The sequence below is a fragment of the Psittacula echo genome (genome assembly GCF_963264785.1).
Source record: "Psittacula echo genome assembly, chromosome: 2".
NCBI lineage: Eukaryota > Metazoa > Chordata > Aves > Psittaciformes > Psittacidae > Psittacula > Psittacula echo.
In genome coordinates this window covers 68,046,466-68,065,730 of record NC_137737.1, presented here as the reverse complement: position 1 = coordinate 68,065,730, position 19,265 = coordinate 68,046,466, and the positions used below count along the sequence as shown (strand labels likewise).

The window sequence follows — 19,265 nt, the reverse complement described above, 5'->3', positions numbered from 1 at the left end:
TGCGTATGGTCATGTTGGTTTCTTTTTTCTCAAAGACCTGCCAGAGTAACTTGTGTATATGAGTCCCAAGCTCTAATCGATGGCCAGTGTTAAACATTGAGCGTAGGTGTCTCACTCCCCCTGGCATTTTAAAGTGCTTGGCCTTGCCAACCATTGTGGTTTACTTAATGGGTTTGCCCAAGCGAAGACAAGGAGGAAGTGAAGGAATGAGCCCTCAGACTTCCCACCACGTCTCGATCCAGCCGCGCTTTGAGTTTTGTGTCTCCTAGCCTAGAAGAGAGTGTTTCAGGGTGCCCAAGACTGCGGCGGGAGGTGCCATCTCCCCCAGCCAGGCCATGGTGGGGGCATGTGGCATCTCAACCACGCCACGGTGCTTGGTGGGGGCGGCTGTCACCTCAGCTGGGAGCCTGCCCTGGGGGTGTGAAACCACCTCAGCCAGAGTGGCGGCGACCCCTCAGCTGCGATCCTGCCCCTGGCCTCCCCTGGGCTGTGGGCGGGGACACACCGCTCCGGCTCCCCGGAGCGAAGGTCGCCGCCTTGAGGCGAGCGGCCGCTGGCGGGGCTCGGCCAGCGGAGGCGCTGCCGGTGGGGAGGGTCAGGGGCAGCGGGCAGGGCCGCCGCGGCCGCTCCCGTCCGGAGATCCTTGACGGGTTTTCCCTTTCTCTCTCCCTCCCTCCCTGCGCTTTTTTCTCCCTTTCCCTCTCTCCTTCCCTGTCCTCCCCTCCCCCTGCCTCTCTCCCTCATACCTCCCCGCCTGCCCCCTCCTCGCCCGGCCACCCCACGCGGCCGCTCGCCCTCGCCAGCTCGCCGGGCCACGCTGCTCACCGTGCCCACATTAATGGCGGCATCTTCTGAGGAGGACATCGACCGCAGACCTATCCGCCGCGTCCGCTCCAAGAGCGACACCCCCTACCTCGCCGAGGCCCGCATCTCCTTCAACCTCGACACAGGTGAGGGATAGCCCGGCACGGCGCGGGGGGGACTGCCCGCCTCACTGAGCGCCTCCCGCGGACTGGCGGCGGCTGCCCCGCGGCGGAGGGGCAGGAGGGAAGGGGCCGCCCCCGGCGCAGCGGCCTCCTCCCCCCCCCAGCGCCGGCGGGCTCCCCGGGTTCCGCCGCCCGGCCCTCTCCTGGTGCCCGTTTCTTTGCACCTCCCCGGGCTCCCGTTACCCCGCTGGCTCTCACATCCCTTCACTATTCGGGCCATCAAAGCCACCTCTCTCCTAGCGCTCCATCCGGTCAGCCCGCAGAGCGGGCTGCCGCTTCCCCGTAAGACTCCTGGTCTGTTCCTCCTCACCAGGTTCCTTTGACATCCCTGCTGGAGATGCTGCCCTTAGAGTTTTGAGAGTCTTTTGCCCTCTCACTCTTTGCCTTCTTCCCTGATGGGTTTGTGCCACAAAAGTGCAAGAAACTTGCACCTGCGTTGTCCACTTTTTCTGTCTCATGAGGTCCCCTGTTGCCTCTGCATCACTTTTTGTGACTCTCCATGGGTGTACAGCCCGATGCTTTCTACCAAGACACCTCCAGCTCCCCACTTTCACCTTCTGCTGCCTGGTATTGGGATAAGCCTCATGTAAGTCTCTATCTGACCTTTCCACCCCCCTTCTCCACTCCTGCTCCTTCCTCTCTGCCACCTCTTCCTCATGGTTCCCTTGAGATTTCAGCTATCCCCTTCAGTTCATCCTGCACATGGTTGACTATCCTGTTTCTTTGTTAATAGGCCTGTGGTTTTCTCTCCTTTCCTGACCTTTTCTTTCCTTATGGGCTTTGTCAACAGTAGACTACATCAGAGGTTACTTGCTCTCAAAAACAAAGGAAAAGAAAGTTCTTTATGTTGGTTCTTTGCACCAAACCAGACTTCCTCTGTTCATGGGGGGTCTGTGTGTGTGAGGGAGAATCTGTGGCCAGGAAGCTCTACTGCAGCCTCCCTCATGTCGGAGCAGCAGCAGCGCACAAAATGACCCAACTGTGTAACAGTCTTTGATGCTGAGCCTGTCAGCTCACTGCCAGCTGTGAAGGGAAAAGAGCTGCCTCAGAGTTGTTCCTTGCTGTGCTGCAGTCTCCCCCATCTATCCTTCCCCCTTTCAGCTGACAGAAAGTTGGAGTGGCAGAGATGTGTTCTATCTTCTGTTTGGGGATGGAGCTGATTCCTGTCCCCCTCCAGTTATCCCTGCTGTAATTACACCCTTGGTAATGGCTAATATGCAGTTCGGTTTTACCATTGATGGAGTGGTTGATTACATTGTGTGGTGGGTCGTTATTTCTTTCACATCATGATTTGTTAAAAATTACCAAGCCGTAGGTAAGTTGAGTTGCATTTCAGGGCATGGGTTGCAAGACAGTGCCAGATGCCAAGTTTTTAAAGAACTGAGTGTGAAAATGGAAAGCGCATCACTGTATGTAAGGTGTAAATAAAAAAAGATTGTATATGGTTGACTGCTGAAATAACCCTGCGCTGACTTGTGCTGTCACAGGTAATGTTATGTCATGTAGTTATAAATAGGTAAACCAGTTAAGAGCAAGGCACCTTCGGGTCACCTGGTGCCTCACATCTCTATGCTGAGCTAGGCATGCTGTCTTTGCTACAAGTCCCAGAGGATATGCAAGTCTCTGGGTGCCTCTTTCCTGCAATCCACTGAAAAATTTGATAATTACACTTAGCTTCTTTCTGCTCCTCCCCTCCCCTTGTCTCTCTTTACTTTCAAGCCTGGGAATGGAATTCCTTTAAAAGAAATAATTGAAAGAAACAGTACTGGTGTATCAAGAAATATAAATGAAGAATGTTGTAAGTAGTGCAAGTGTGTGTTTTCATTAATCTATCTGGCAGTGAGTAGTTTTGAGCTTAAAAAAAATAATAAATTGCTTAGCAACCAGTATTGAGTGAGCAAGCCGAAAGCAAGAGAAATGTGTCGCTGGTACCCACTTCATTTCTGAGCTGCTGGTTTTACTCTTCTGTTTGCTTAGAAAGCACAAACCAAGCAGCCTGGTCTTGAGAACTTGCTATTCCAAGAGAACGTCTGTGAGAAAATTTGTTTGGCCACTTTTGCTCCTACTTGATGAAACTTTGTGGTGCAGGGTTTGCTTTTGAAACTTACTGATGTGGTGCAGTGCTAGTGAATTTGTTTCTCTGGGGTATGTGTGGAAAAAAACCCAGCTGATTCTAAACTGAGCAGGTTCTCAGGCGCATTGCCGCTGCTGGTGACTGACGTGCCATGATGGGTGTCCCCGCGTGTCCCTGGGGTGCTGCCGGTCCAGGCGGCGGAGTGGCCAGGCCTCCTGCCGTGCGGTGGCGAAGGACCAGGCCGAGCGGCTGCTGTCCGCTGCCCCTGGTGCTGAAGCGCCGGCCGGCGCTCCTGGGCCCGGCAGCGGTGGCTTGGCTTTCTGCCGCGGGTAGAAATTGCGTGCCCCGCCTTGTGGTGTTACCCCTCTCTGTCCGTGGGCTGGCAGTGCACATGTGTGTGCAGAAGTGTGTGTAATTTTGCCTGTGCAAGAGGAAGCTGGTAGAAAGGAAGTAATGCTCCCCAACACTGGACACTTAAGATTTGGCTGGACAGGGTGCTGGGACATCTAATCTAGGTCATGCTTTGCCTAGAAAAGTTGGACCAGCTGACCATTGAGGTCCCTACCATCCTGATATTCTGTGATTCTATGATAATGCTGTCTCTTCAACTCACTGATGCAGTCGAAACTAAAGTGACACTTGGGGTGGAGGAAATAACCTCTTATGTGCTTTGTGCTGGCTTTCCATTTAGTGCATTCCACAGCTACATCTGCTGCTTAACCAATGCTTACAAAGCTATTTTTCCTACAGCTGCCACAAGTCGAGCTGGGTTCCTTGGTCATTGTCTTCTGTCAGGACATGGTCAGGGCTTGGGTGCAGCATGCAGCTGCTCTGCTGTATTGGAACTTTAAAATCCACTTTTATTAATGAAACATAAGCAGTTGCAGTGAATGCTGCTCTTCTCCATTCTTAATTGCAACCACTAGTTAAGAACTATCAGGTTTTTATCTACTTCAGCTGTAAGTTATAATTATACCATTACTGCTGTTATCTGTATTGTTGAACAGCTGGGAGACTGCATACACAGAGTCAATTATGCAATTTGGGTATACCAAAGATTTGGTCTGGATTGTAAAAAGCCACAATTTATAAGTGATTAACAGTGCGCCTTCTACCTGTCCATCTCTTCTGATTATATTAACAGTTTTGCTTTGTTTTATTTTCCAAAATATACTTGTTTATTGTGTTTGCTTTTAAATATTGATCAATTAACTCGTGTTTATTACCTAGCATGAGTTAACAAATGGTGTTCAATTAATTGTCCCTGGTATGGGTTTTTTGCTGGTGTTCCCAAACTGATTAAAATACAAAGCTGTTTTCGAAACTCAGGGTTATTCTGCCTGCTGTTATACGTATGCAAATCCTATTAATATGAGTTATGTGCTTATATCAAGAGGGTAATGTTTCCCAAAGGATTTAAATTACCTCTTCTGCAAAAATTAATGTAGCTACATAACATCATAAAACTATAGATAGATATGAATTCTTTTTGCATAGTTGATACTGAATAAGTCCACATACATAAATTAATTTTTTAATTTTCTGAGAGACTTCCTCCAGTGTGACACTAGAGGAATGTGCTCTCACTTTCAGATGGTGATCTTTTGTTTTCTTTATTCTGATTAGCAATCTGGCTTGGCTCCATGTCTTGGCTTTTCATACAGATCTTATTAAAAGCAGTTTTCAAATTCTATTTCTAACTTTCTGATTCAGGCATCTAAAAGCTAATCCCAAATTACTTCTGAAAACTTGGGCCTCCATCTGTGACAGTTGTCCAATAGCATAATCTCTTTCCTGGTCCTGCGCCAGCTGACAATTTGAAAAGTTTTTTACAGGTGTTGACCTCTTACAGGTTTTGACAGATTTCTATTCTTTCTGTTGCAAAATATTACACTTTTAAAATGGCAGTGCATGGTAGGTGGCTTCCAAGATTGGTAAGTGAACAGAGGTGATGGCTAATAAGCAAGTAGATCACATAACACTCTCACTAAATGATCTAAGATGTGTGAGCTTTTCTTCTGCCTCCCTCTTCATGTGGCTGCTTGGGGAATCCCTGCCAGAATGTTATCAATGTTTATTAGGGGAAAAGGGACTACCACACTCAGTTGATCTGATCAGGTTCTCTTTTAGCTCTTCAAGAGTTAGTTACTATTGAAGCTACTTCTGTATACAGACCCGATATCTACAGACAGATACTCCTTCCTAGCCAAAAAGGAGGAAGCTTTGTCCTGCAATCCTTTGCAAAGTTGATTCTAGCAGACTGACTTCTTGTATAGTGGTGCAAGAAGTTGTCTTTATCTCAGCTGCCATGAGACCTTCCTGAGATCGTTCAGGAGGTGACTAAAGTTCAGTCTTTGTTTACACAAGGCTGATTGTCTACTTAGAATTTAACCTGGGATTGGAGACTCAGGGAGAAAGCAAGACACCGTCTTGGAGATGTGAGGTCAAAATTACTGCAGTAGCTGTACTAGCAGCTAGCAGTAGCAGTACTACAGCAGAGAGGGGATGTTCCTTCAGGAAGAATGTGTTTAGCTTCCGTGCTGTTGAATGAGGGGAGTTTTTGAATGAGAATGTATCTTACCCACCCCGACTTAGAAGCATGTACCAGTGGTGCAACTGAATGGAAGTTGGTGGCCAGAGGAGTGCACATGCTGGACTTTGAAGTTGGCGAGAGAGGAGCAGCAACAGAGCAGGCCTGATAGGGATGGTGCAGCTTGTGCTAGCTATGGAGCCCAGCTGTCTCTCTCGACCATGAACTGCAGCACAGATTTTGAGTATACTGAAATCAGCCAGTCATCTCACTGAAGTGGCTGGATTCTCAAGTGACGTAAGTCATTTGTTGAGTTCAGCCAGGAATCTGAGCCAGATTGTAGAAATATACATCTCTGCTTCCCTTCAATGATGAAAGTTCCGTTTTATCTCTTTGTGATATGGAGCCACATGTTCTCCTGGAATGTGTTCTGGGAAAGCAAAGCTGAGAGGGAAAGGGCTGAGGGGCTCTGCACAATTTTGCCATGTATAGAGAAGAAAGGTCTTATGTCTGGCAAGGCAAGTGAACTTGGTACCTTTTACTGTTCTTAAGCACTGATGAATAACTCATGTTGGGGGAAGGAAAAAAAGCCATGGCAGCCTGTGCTAGTGCTGCTGCAAGCAGAATTAATTCACAGGGTGTAAAGAGGGAGGAGGATCCTGGCAGAAACTGCTGAATGGCTGAGACAAATGTTAGCGAGCTGGGAAATGTTCGTAGTTGGCTGTTTCCGTGATACAGAGCTGGTGGGGGAAAGCCAGGACACGAAGGGTGGCTGTTGGTTTTATACACAGGAACTTCACCGATCTGAACTGGGCATAAGTTGAAATTGAAAGACGCTTCCATTTTCAGTGTCCTGGTAGTTTCCACAGTCTTTTTGGACCCTAGCACTTCTTACAGCCTTCATGGTAGGCTGCCTTACTGTTACTGCTTATATCACTGTATTCATTCCATTATATAGCTTTAGAGCTGTGCTGAATACTTCTCAGAGAGTAAAATGATGTGTGATTTCCTTTCTAATGGAAAGATAATGTCATGTGGATCGGTCTCATACACGTTGTTTGGCTAGAAGGATATGATACATTTTTCTGCAGTGAACAAGGAGGAAGTTGTGAACTTTATTTTGTCGCTGTGTAAAATAAGAAAGAATATATATACAGCTCACTGAGGTGGGTAAATGCCAAATAGCTTAAAATAAAGCGAAATGACTGGATTTTCTGCAGGAAATCTCCATCATATCCATTTTTAATTTTCACTAAAACCCATCAATTGATTCAGAAATCTGTTTTGAAGTTTCTGAGTTTGCCCCTGGTCATCTGTACATATGATTTAGTACACTAACCCAGTTAATCATTTCTGAAGTAATTTGAAATGTTATCACATTTGGCACTGTGTTTTTTCTTTCCTATTTAGCCAGCATATGTTTGTGTATATCCATAATAAAACATTCTGCATGGTTTCACGATTAGAATAAATAATCCCTAAAATGATATAAGAATTTAAACTACTTTGGATTTATTGAGCACACAGATTAAAAATGCTGTTGAAGGGGTAATCTGAAGGGCATATTTGTGTTTTGAAACATACTTTCAAATAATGGTGGCTTTAAGATTTCAGGTAGAAAAGATTGGGCTCAGGAGAATGGGGGGAGAGAGAAATATGCAGTAGTAGGCTTTCTAATATTTTCTAATATTTTCTAAAATTTTATTTCTTTCTGGAGAAAGGTTAGTAAAAATGTGCTCTTGGAAAAATTCCACTTTTTCTCTCTGCTCTAATCACTGTCTCAGATTATTGTCATGGAGATCCTCTCGTACTTAGGAAGCCAAATCACTGGTTTTGAGAAAGCATCTCTTAATAGCTTTATAAAAGGGACTGAAGAACTGGCCTCTTTCACCATGAGGCTTTGCATTACCAAAACTTGTGCCTGCAATTTAATTAAATTGTTAGTCTTAATGCTGCTTAATTCGGAGTATAGCTAGAGATCAGATGTGTGCCTGTCACTTATTTTGAGGCTGTTTTCCAACCACAAGAGCATGAGTGCACACACCAGGAAAAGAGAGGCTCCAAACTGAAAGCTACCCACAAAAATATGTGTGGCAGAAATATACCATTTGAGATGACTGGCCCTTACCAGGGGTAAGTGGAGTGGCTGAAAGCAGCTGTGTATCAACATTGTATATGACAGGTAAACAGTCTGTTTTGAGGGTTGAGGTCTTAACAGCAACTGAAGTTTTAACTCTTGTATTTGGCTTTGGAGACCTTTGGTTTAAGACTATGACCTTCTGTGAGTGCCACATGGGTGTACGTTTACAGGTTCTCTAGGTCCTGTAAAAAGGGAGCGATGCCTCTGTTTCATTAGATGTCATCCAAAAGGAATTGTTGATGCAGGCTTTAGTTAGCAAATAGGGGACAATTTGAAGGGAAAGGTATAGTTGGTCAAAATGAAGCAGAGTTAGTCAAAATGATGGAACTGGCAAGAGGGAGATGAGACAAGATCCATTGCTCTGAATGCTGAATATGTTGGAATTCGCTAAAAAAAAAAAAAGAAAATAAAGGCTTTGCTGTCTTAACCATTTTTGTGTCACTGCACATGTACATCACTTTGCTGTGCTGGGTGGGGGGAGCTGATACCCATGCAGTCGGTGTCACCAACATTGCTGTAGAACAGCCATGACAGGAGATAGAAGGAAGGAAGGTACATGTTTGCCTTAGGATCAGAATATGCAGACCTGATGCCTCTTACAGCTGTCTGCAGTACATGTAATTTTAAGGGTGCTGTAGTGTTTTGTTGCTAACCTGGTTCTTCAAGAAAATTGATGTAAGTAAGAAGTTATCTCTGTATTTGTCTTTATAATCTATATCATCTTTTGCTCGATGAGCCTGTTGGGTTAACACAATTGAATTTATTCCTGCAAAATCATAGAATCATAGAATAGTTAGGGTTGGAAAGCACCTTAAGATCATCTAGTTCCAACCCCTCTGCCATGGGCAGGGACATCCCTGGCCTTGAACACCACCAGGGATGGAGCTTTCACAACTTCCCTGGGCAGCCCATTCCAGTGCCTCACCAAAAAATCCTTTTATTTTTTTTGTTTCATCAGGAGCCACAGTTTTCTTATTGGAACTTGGTCTTTAAGGAAAATAAATTTTTCCAAAACTTCAGATAAAATAGTCATCACTGGCAACCCTGTTCAGAATTATTAGCTGTAAAATCTAGTAAAAAGAATAGGCTTAATTCTCAGTAACAGGTATAATTAATTTTAATGCTTAATTACTCTGAGTCATCTAATTGGTTTCACTGGGACTCCTCTCAGTAATACTCACAGCTAGGCGTGTATGTGCCTTCAGAATAAGTCTTAAAGTTTGTAAGTTTTTTGCAGTATGACAAAAGTCATTAGTGCACAAAGAATGTCCTGGGTTGTCTGTTTTCAGATAATATAAAATGTCAGTGCTAATGAAATACTGTCTTAATAGCAGTTGAATCTTGTGCTTAGATTTTAAACCATAGAATCGGTGTGGATTATTATACTTGTGTGGCAAAATAAAACTTCGCTGCACTCACGATTTCTTGGTGACAAATGTTCCTGACAATGTATCTCTTGCAGATAAGGTGCAAAAAGTGTCACTTCTAACACTTTAATTATATTAATGTATTTTACATGGTAATACAATTTATTGATATAGTCATCAAAAATGTTTTCTTCAGAATCTTTTAGGGTAAAAAAATTCATAATCATGCAGTGACCGTTATAATCATGTAATTCTGTTGCCTTCATTTAGAATGCTTGATGGTCTTGTTTTATACCGATGTGCTGAGGCTGTTGCTTGACTCTCAGTACAGAGGTTCTGTAGGTTTTGTGGAGCCAATGTTACTGAATATTTGAAAGCAGATAATTACTGCCTTTACTGCAGACTTTATATTACTTTTCATATCTTGAAATTACAATTCAGTCTGTTAAGAAGCAAAATGAAGATGTTGTCTAAAGAAGGTTTTGAATGAGTAGCAAATTCAGCAAGAAAACAGGGAGGTGGAGTTGAAAAATAAAATGCCTGTGTTTCTTCTGCACTCCAGATTCACTGTGGTTTTCATTCTGGTTACGAAGTATGTAAGATAAGGAAGTATGTGACAAGCGTTTGCATGCTTATGTACTGTATGGACACATGCCATTTTAACTATGATGGATAACAACTGCAGTGCATGTTTTGATTAATCAGAAATCCTTGCTATGCATAATTTATGGTACAGTATTATTTTTATGGTTAGTGCTTACAGTCCTTGGACAAACAGACATCTGGTTAATAGTTTATAAGCAAATTAAATACTTGATGCATTATTGAAATGGAAGAGAAATTTCATCAAGCTAAATCTAATTCTTTGTTGGAGTGTTGGAAATAGTTAAAGCCTGATGCAAGCTTGCCGCCCCAAACTGGGAATGAACCATTTTGAATGTGGCCCTTGCCTGCCCGTGTGTCCTTATTTCTGTTCAGTGGATAAAACGGTAAGGAAGCTACCGGTGGTTTGATTTGAGAACTGACTGGGGTACCTGTCCTTGGGGAAAAATGTTCCTCTGTTACCTCAGTCAGTCAAAAAAACAAAGTTAGTCAGGTGTTACAACAGTGTTAAGCCATTGGAAACAGCCTTAAGTTAAAAGAGACTGTCTCAGGCTAGTCCCATTTTGCTAAAGGTTTGCACTAAGCCATAGGAATCTCTCTGAGAACATAAAACATGCCCCCAGTTGGGTGAAATGAGAAATTAATAGTTATATTGCAGTATTCCTTGAGAAAGAGATTACTGCCATCTGACATCTGTAACAGTCGTTTGTTCTCCTTGCTGAGATCATGATAGTACAGTTTTCATACATAACTTTTTTACTTCTGCATAATTATCTGTATCCTTGTAATAGTGCTAGAAGTGCTAGAAACAAATACAGAGAGACCTTGATGTGGTTATGCTTGATGTATCTCTAACATTCGGAGGAGAATGGCTCTTCATTGTGCTCAGCCTTACTTGTAGGAGCACGTGGGTGTGTGAAGGTTGTGCAGACTGTTGGTGGAGAGGTCTGTAGTTGAGTATCTCATGCAATGCTCTCAGCTTCTGCCTTCTGTAGGGTTTTGTTGTTGGTGGTGTCTCTCTTTTCGTGCTGCCTTTTCCATTCTCCTGTGTGTATCTGGGCTACTTGTGCTGGCAGCAGCAATATGGCCTGTGGCTTCTTGAAGGCTGTCTCTACTAGCTTGGGAGAGTTGCCACACCAGCATTTAAAGCTGTAAGCTGGGACCTATGGCTTTCAATGATCACCCTGTATCCTTAGGACCTTTGATAAAGAGCTGTATAATCTACATGGTGCTTCCACAAACCTGGTTTAGGCAATCCTTCCCCATAGTGATGATCACTCCTGCTCTCTGCTTAGTGAATGCTCTTTGGGTCCTTGTGGATGAAGGTGGTTTATTGAAAATACTGAGGTGGAGAGTTAGGAATAAACTGCATTAAGCTGCTGATGAGTAGTCATTGTTAATATTTAAAGCAATTTGGCATATTCATCCTTTCATGAACAATTTAATTTTGCCTTATCATCACTGTTCATCATTTCTTATGATTGACACTACATATCAAGGCTCTTTTAAGATTTCACTGATGTGATGAGTGGTTTTCCAAAAAACTTCAAGATTTTGTATCAAAATCATCACAATTACTAACTAGGTTGAAATATCTAGAGATAAATGGAAAGCAATTGATAATTTTAATTTCCTTTGTGTGGAAGTGTGGCAAAACCTTGGAGCATTTCAAAGCTAGTAATAAAAAATTAACTGGGGTTAACTAAAAATCAGTAAAATAATAGCCTGTAATTATAAGGTATGAAGAAATCAATAAAGCTCAATTTGTAATTTAGTCTTATCCCAAAGCTCAGAAGAACAAACCACTCTGTGAGATAAATTTGATAAGATTGCTTGAAATAATTTTGGGGACAAATTAATTTATAAATAATATTTATTTTTTAAAGGAAACATGATAACCATCATTGAATGACCTTGGGGGCTGACCTTGCAAGTTTTTCTTTCTGCAAGCAGTGCATGTAACAGCTCTGTCAGTGTTAAAGGAGACCCAAGGAGAGAGTGGCAAAAATGTTTGGTTGGGAAGTATCATTACACAGATGGAATAGAGCTTTTTGTTGACAGGCTTCCTCATAAAAATAGGAAATGACCAGGGGAAAGTGTCACCAAAATGAAGGCAAGAGAGGGCATGTGGGGTCATTAAAACATGGCAGGGCTTACTAAACTTAGCTGCTCATGGTTAATGCTGCCCTTGGCATCAGAAACACGATCTTAGCAGGTACTCACCTAAGTGGCTGTATATATACCTAGAGATATGTGTCAGCAGCTTTAGGAGCGTGCAGGGACCATCTGTTAACCAGCATGAATTTAAAAGGCTTAAAATGGGCAGCAAAGCGATTGCTCCAAAAGATGTGCACTTGTTCTTTCAATTACCAAAGTCAGTGACAGGTAGACTGGTCAGAAGCAGTGATAGGTGTTCCTTCCTTCATCATAGCTGCTTCAGATGATGTTTCTCTTTGGCTTTTGGCAATGCTTACTGATATTTGTAGCCAGCTGCAACTTAAAGTAATGCCTAGTGTTGAGAGGGAGCAAAATGTAGGACCAGCTTGCTTATCTTTCGGAGATACATGCTGCTTTTAAACTTCTTTCTTCCCTCTGTCTGCTGAAGTAAAATATTGTATCAGCTATATATCAGTGTGATGACTAAGGAGTCACTTAGCTTTCATTAAAGCTCATAACAGGGAGAAAAAAGATTATTGTCAGCAAGAGATAGAAGGGATATACTGAGAAAGTGGACTGGGTGATAGTATTAGTCATAGTAAAATCCAGAGTTGTTGGAGTTTCACACTGAATTTAAGGCAGAGTTTTAAAGTGGATTAAGCAAGAAAATGTAGGTTGGAGCTTGAAGAAGATATTTTCAGTAGTTTAAATCACCTTTCATATTTTGGTTTAGCTATTGTTGCTATCTTATAAAAAGATCCAGGACTGTATATAAAGGTGCCCTCACCTATTTGTTTTGGTCACCTATTTGTTGTGGTCAATGGAGCGGAGTCTAGTTGGGGGCCGGTATCTAGTGGAGTGCCTCAAGGGTCAGTGCTGGGGCCAGTATTATTCAGTATCTTCATCAATGACCTGGATGAGGGAATTGAGTGTACTATCAGCAAGTTTGCTGATGACACTAAGCGGGGAGGAGTGGTTGACATGCCAGAAGGCTGTGCTGCCATCCAGCGAGACCTGGACTGGCTGGAGAGTTGGGCTGTGAAAAATGGGATGAAATATAACAAGGGGAAGTGTAGAGTGTTACATCTGGGTAGGAACAACCCCAGGTTCCAGTACAGGTTGGGGAATAACCTATTAGAGAGCAGTGTAGGGGAAAGGGACCTGGGGGTCCTGGTGGACAGCAGGATGACCATGAGCCAGCACTGTGCCCTTGTGGCCAAGAAGGCCAATGGCATCCTGGGGTGTATTAGAAGGGGGGTGGTGAGTAGGTCAAGAGAGGTTCTCCTTCTCCTCTACTCTGCCCTGGTGAGACCGCATCTGGAATATTGTGTCCAGTTCTGGGCCCCTCAGTTAAAGAAGGACAGGGAACTGCTGGAGAGAGTCCAGCGCAGGGTGACAAAGATGATTAAGGGAGTGGAGCATCTCCCTTATGAGGAGAGGCTGAGGGAGCTGGGTCTCTTTAGTTTGGAAAAGAGGAGACTGAGGAGTGACCTCATTAACATTTATAAATATATAAAGGGTGAGTGTCACGAGGATGGAGCCAGGCTCTTCTCGGTGACAACCAATGGTAAGACAAGGGGTAGTGGGCTCAAACTGGAACACAAGAGGTTCCACTTACACTTGAGAAGAAATTTCTTCTCAGTGAGGGTGACGGAACACTGGAACAGGCTGCCCAGGGGGGTTGTGGAGTCTTCTTCTCCAGAGACATTCAAAACCCGCCTGGACACATTCCTGTGTAACCTCATCTTGGTGTTCCTGCTCTGGCAGGGGGATTGGACTAGATGATCTTTTGAGGTCCCTTCCAATTCCTGATATTCTGTGATTTGTTTTATTTTGTGTGTGTGTGTATTATTGCTGCTGCTCACAGTGTGTACATTCAATGAACGAAAGAATATGCCTTCTTGTCCTTCCCGTCTTCAAGCATGCCCTGAAGACTCCAGGATAGGTAATCTCCTTCCTCCATGAGGAGGAAGCTCAGAAGACCTAGAAATGATACAAAAAGAAAGGATTTAACTGGTGGACAGAAGACCTGTATTGTGTCTTTCTCCAGTCATGGTGAGTTTAATAATTGTATTTGCTAACAATTTTTCCTCTCCAAATTTTAGGAGGAAACAAGATATTTTCTGGGAAGAACTGGTATTTGTGGAGTGAGGAGGAGAATGGCCAGAGCGGATTAAATCATTAAGATGTATTTATTTCCCTGAAAAGAATATTGTTGGACTGAAGAAAGATGTTCCTCTGAGCTAGAATTGAATGTGCTGGGGTGGTGGTGGTTTTTTTTTTTTTGTGTGTGTTTTTTTTTTTTTTTGGTTGTTTTTTTTTTTTTTTCCTGCTTAATGTATTTTAGAGGGTTTTTTTTGTGTGTGTGTGTTTTTTTTTTATTTAATATCTTTTATTACTTCCCATAGAACATTAGCAAGAAAGTTCCTATAAATCTCTATGCACAGTGTTTTATTTGAGCCTAAGATATTTTTTCTTGCTATATCTCTTCTACCTTGTGGCACAACTGCAGAGGTATTTATGTGTGTCCTTAAAAGTTTTTATTCTCACCTGTAAACTAAAACCTTGAGTGCTAAACTTTTTTGTCTGACAGAGCCCTCTGATGCTTATCCCTAAGGAATCCCCTTCCTTAATCCTGTGCCAATTCCATGTGGATGGAAGGATACTGTCTCTGAGGGACTCACCCTCCCTTCTGAAGTCTGCATCACAGTCATCTTTTGAGATTGGAGAGCTAGCAGTTATTTGTAACGAGCTTCTCTTTATTGTTCTTTGTATCAGCTGAAAGAGTGATGATAAAAGCCAATAAAGCTTCATTTTCAACCCTTTAGCTACTCATTCAACGGTACCCTGAAACCACTTTGGCCTCAGAGCAGAGGATAAAGCATACATCTCATGCAGAGAAGCTTCTTATGTCATTGCAATATGTTGTTGCTGCACTTGCATGGTTTATCTGATGAGGTTTACCACGATGTGTTTGCTGCAATGCACCCCTCACCTTAGAAGCCTTTTCTTGTAGCTCCTGAGTTAAGTAAGAGTGATGCCTTTGTATTTTTTTCAGGCTTCTTTCTCTTACCTCTGCCCTTAGGAAAAGGACACAAAATATGAGCAAATAAGTTTCCCTCTAATGCAGTTTTGGGGTAGTTCAGAGTGGCTTGAACACAAATGAAAAATGTTCAGAAAAATAGGTCTGACTGATTTCCTGTTCATTTAAATTATGTGTCTGTCCAAAGGCCTTCTTACATAATACAACTATTAGTCCCTGATGGATAGGAAATAGTTTTCTGAAGCTCTGCTTACTTTTTACACTCTATCGAGTCTCCCAAAACAACCTTTAAAGGGTTGCAGGGTAATTAAGGTTCACTGGTACAACGGTAACTAGATGGCTATATTTAATTAGTTTCTCTGTGAGGTGGAATTGCTGCATCATATTTGAAATGCCCTTTGAGGAAGATGATGAAATATGTCTTACAGGAGCTGTAGTGTGATGATCACTGTGGTTAGTATTTAAATTTGCTGCAAAGTGAGCTTCTGTTACACACAGCTTCTGATAGATCACCATCACAGCATCCTTCTTCAAATAAATACATACATAGCCTATTACAGTTCTATAATTAGCCATGACAAAAAAGGAACTGGTGTCTCACGATGATACTGGATACTGACTTCCCTGGCCTCTTCCTGCTTTGGTTTATTGTGACTGTGGAATGACCCAGTTCAGGAAAGCACTGATGCACTTAGGTTCATCGTTATCAAACATTGGAAGTGTCTTCCTGAATCTGTCTCTATGTTGCAAGTGAAAAGCTGCTCTGTGGAGATCATCATAGAATCATTCAGGTTTGAAGGGCCCTTTAAAGGTGATCTAGTCCAACCCCTCCCTGCAGTGAGCAGGGATATCTTCAACTGGACCAAGTTGTTCAGAGCCCCATTCACCTGACCTTGAACATTTCCAGGGGTGGGGCATCTGCTTGCTCTCAGGGCAATGTGTTCAAATGCTTCATCACCCTGAGTGTAAAAAAGTTCTTTCTTATATCTAATCTAAATTTCCTCTCTTTTAGTTTTAAACTATTACCCCTTATCCTATCACAACAGGCTCTGCTAAAAAGTCTGTCCCCATCTTTCTCATAAACCTTCTTTATGTACTGAAAGGCTGCAATAAGGTCTTCCTTGAGCCTTCTGTTCTTCAGGCTAAACAACCCCAACTCTCTCAGCCTTTCCTCACTGACAGGTGCTCAAGCCATATGATCGTATTTGTGGCCTTTCTCTGGACCCGCTCCAACAGGTCCACGTCTTCCCTGTGCTGAGGGCTCCAGAGCTGGATGCAGTACTTCAGATGGGGTCTTACCAGAACAGAGGGAAGGAGCAGCATTCCCTCCCTGAACTTGCTGGCCATGTTCCTTTTGATGTGGCCCAGGATGTGGTTGGCTTTCTGAGTTGCAGGTGCACGTTGCAAGATTGTGTTCAGTTTTTCATCCACCAGTACCTCCAGGTCTTTCTCTACAGGGCTACTCTCAATCCTTTCATCCCTTAGCCTGTATTGATACTGGGCGTTACCTCAGCTCAGGTACAGGACCTTGCACTTGGCCTTGTTGAACCTCATGAGGTTCACATGGGCCCATTTCTTCAGCTTGTCTGAGTCTCTAATAATCTCAGAACCTTCTTTCTTTTTGCATTTGCTTCAGAAAAGATACAGTAAACCAGTCCCAGTCCCAAATATAAGTATTGGCAGGAGGTGGGGCAGATGAAGTTCTCATATATTCATTCCCATTAGGACTTTTGCATTGTCTCAGGAGGCACAGCACAAACCCTGAGGTGCTGGCACACCTCTTCAGAACTCTTTGTGATCCTACAAAGTATTGTGTTCAGAACTGGGCTATGCTTATGCACAGAAGAGTGCAGCTAACAGACATTAGAGAGAAAGGGGGAGACTTCACCACATAAACTCAAATAGTTGTTCCTGCTCTCACTCATAACTGTTCTTTAGAGCCTTGTGGTTTCCCTGCTTCATGATCAGTTTAGTTGGGTCAAACTGATTTTGCTAGCCCAACCTCTTGGAAATCAGGGCCACAGATGCATGTCTGATGTGCACCTCAATACGCAGCTGGGATGTACCTGGGTTACACGCCCAGTTTTAGGAATGCAGGAGTGTTCCCCAGGTCCCTGATCACAGTATGCCATTAGTTTTTCCATAGCCTCTTCTACCCAGCTTGGGCTGCTGGCCCACACAGCCTCATAACATCTCTTGAGTTTTACAGGTTTATTGTTGCCAGATGTGCTGGGCTGCTTGGGGTTTCTGCCCAAACATAGTTTCTCTGTGGGAAAGAAATCCATGTCTGCCAAACATTTCCCAGAGATTTCCAGATCTGAAGCAACCCGGTCAGAGCAGTAATATAAGCCTGTCTCTGGATATTTGTAAGTCTGTGTACTTTTCTCTGCAGTCAGAGAGCACCTCTACAGCGCATGCATGGCCAATCTGGCAGATCCTAGAAATGTATGTATTTCTATCCAGGAAAAACTATATCCTAGGGAAAGTTATTCCAAAAAAAGCTATTGTCCTCATGATGCCCTCTGGAAAGTAATTTGCAGCTGACCTCGTGGTCCCTACATTAGAAGGGGAATTTCTGGCCTGATGAAGGCACTGATTTGCTATATACTTTGTTGTATTAGTACACTAGTGCACCAGCAAGATGAAAACCTCCAACTTTCCAGTGTTTCTCATCCTAGAAGTGCTAGCAGATTAATTGACCATATTGAAATATTAGTAGACACTGCTGAATTAGATGGATCTGAGTTAGATGTTAATACAGAGGAACTGATGCACTGGGTTCTGAGCTCTTGATCTCTGTATGTCTAAAGGACAGACAATTCAGGGGTTTGTTACTGTTGTAGAGCTTTAATCGTTGCAGAAAACACTGGTCATGCTCATTGGAAGGTCAAAGGAAATAATGGATTAATATAATCTCTGGTTATGGAAGTCATGGAAATAGTTTCATTTTGGTTATTTCATTGCTGATTCACATCTTTAAAACATTGGTTCTTCTGCATTTGTGGAGGGCATGAAGAGAAATAGATGTAACAGCTGTCAGGTGGGTCTATTTCATTGAGCAAATCAAGAGCCTGGAAGCTTAAACCTGTACAGCAGTGTGAACGGGGTTTGGATTCTCCAAGACCAGACTTAGCAGGCAGTAGTGGTAGTGATGGATTCAGTTTTCCTGGCTTCTGTATATTTTAGAATAATGTAACCCATATAATGTCAAAAAATCAGTAAGCTTTGAGCAAGAAGCTCATTTGAAATACATGCAAAGCCAGTGAATTGTACGCCTGATAGATGGTTGGTTGATTCAATTCAGGCTTGCTACCCAGTACTTAGAAATTGCGTTCTAGCCTTAGTGTGGCAAAGAGCTTGCTTCAGTGTATGGCATTTGAAGATCCTATGGAAGAGCCCACCCTACTCCCCAGTTCAATGACCTGCATATAGTTTTATTAATTACATGTTTTTTGGAAGCCTGCTAATGGCTTGGGGTTTTCGGCATGTTTGTTGACAGAATTTGAAAGAAAATCAGCACAAAGTATTTTAGGCATAGCTTGTTGTCCACTTCTTTTCTGTTCACTGCCATGGATCTGAACTGGGATAGCTACTGGGGCTTGAGCTTTGTGAGTAGAAGGACTTGAAAGGTTGAGGCAGGAATCTAGGCCAAATGATTTTGTCTCCGAAGGATCTGATGAAAAATCCAGGCTTTGAAATATGGAATGTGTTCTGTCTTAAGCCTTTTCACTGTTCAAACCATACTTTCAGAGCTTATAACCTCCAAATATTAACGCTTTTCTAAAGCTGTATTTATGGTAAAAAAATAAGATCAAATAGTAGAGGTCAGAATTCCAGCAGGTTTCCTTTAAAACTGTAATGATTGCCGTATGATACATTATCATGCAGTTAATGGAGTAGCAGGGGGCCTAGTACTAGAATCTTAAATGCCAAGAAATGAAAAAGCCAAATGTTGTCATAAGTACTTTGCACTCTGGAAAAATATGAAGGTGAAACTGGAGGTCCAAGCTTTGCCTTTGTACTCAGTAACTCCTTTCTCATAGAGAGACTAGAGTTAGTGGTGGGATGTGAAGGGTAAGCTGATATTCCATCTAAGGAAGTATGACAGATTCTAAAATTAAGTATTAGTAATCATATATTACAAGCTTGGTTTTAATTTTTATTTCTTTTTGACTACCTTTTAAATTTTAAATGTGCTCCTGCTGTGGTGTTCACAGAGTAACTTGGCATAGTAATAAAAAGAAGAAAAAAATATCAAAACCTGTTATCATCAGGTTTGCAATTTACAGTTACTTTGGTTTAATGCAACATGAACATTAAAAAGAGGCTTGTTACATGGATCATCACAAAACTGGTAATCCTCAA

At 42.9% G+C, this 19,265-nt stretch overlaps 1 protein-coding gene across 2 annotated transcripts in view; it reads left to right on the top strand.

Annotated features, from left to right (window-relative positions):
* Window positions 1-19,265, top strand: part of PHACTR1 (phosphatase and actin regulator 1) — a gene marked incomplete at its 3' end in the record, with an annotated part of 311,992 nt that overhangs the window by 12,873 nt on the left and 279,854 nt on the right. For both annotated transcript variants that reach the window (XM_080639593.1, XM_080639594.1), the window contains exon 2: window positions 804-950. In XM_080639593.1, coding sequence (XP_080495719.1) covers window positions 839-950 — 112 coding nt within the window. In that variant the 5' untranslated portion in view covers window positions 804-838. The remainder of the gene's footprint in view (window positions 1-803; window positions 951-19,265) is intronic.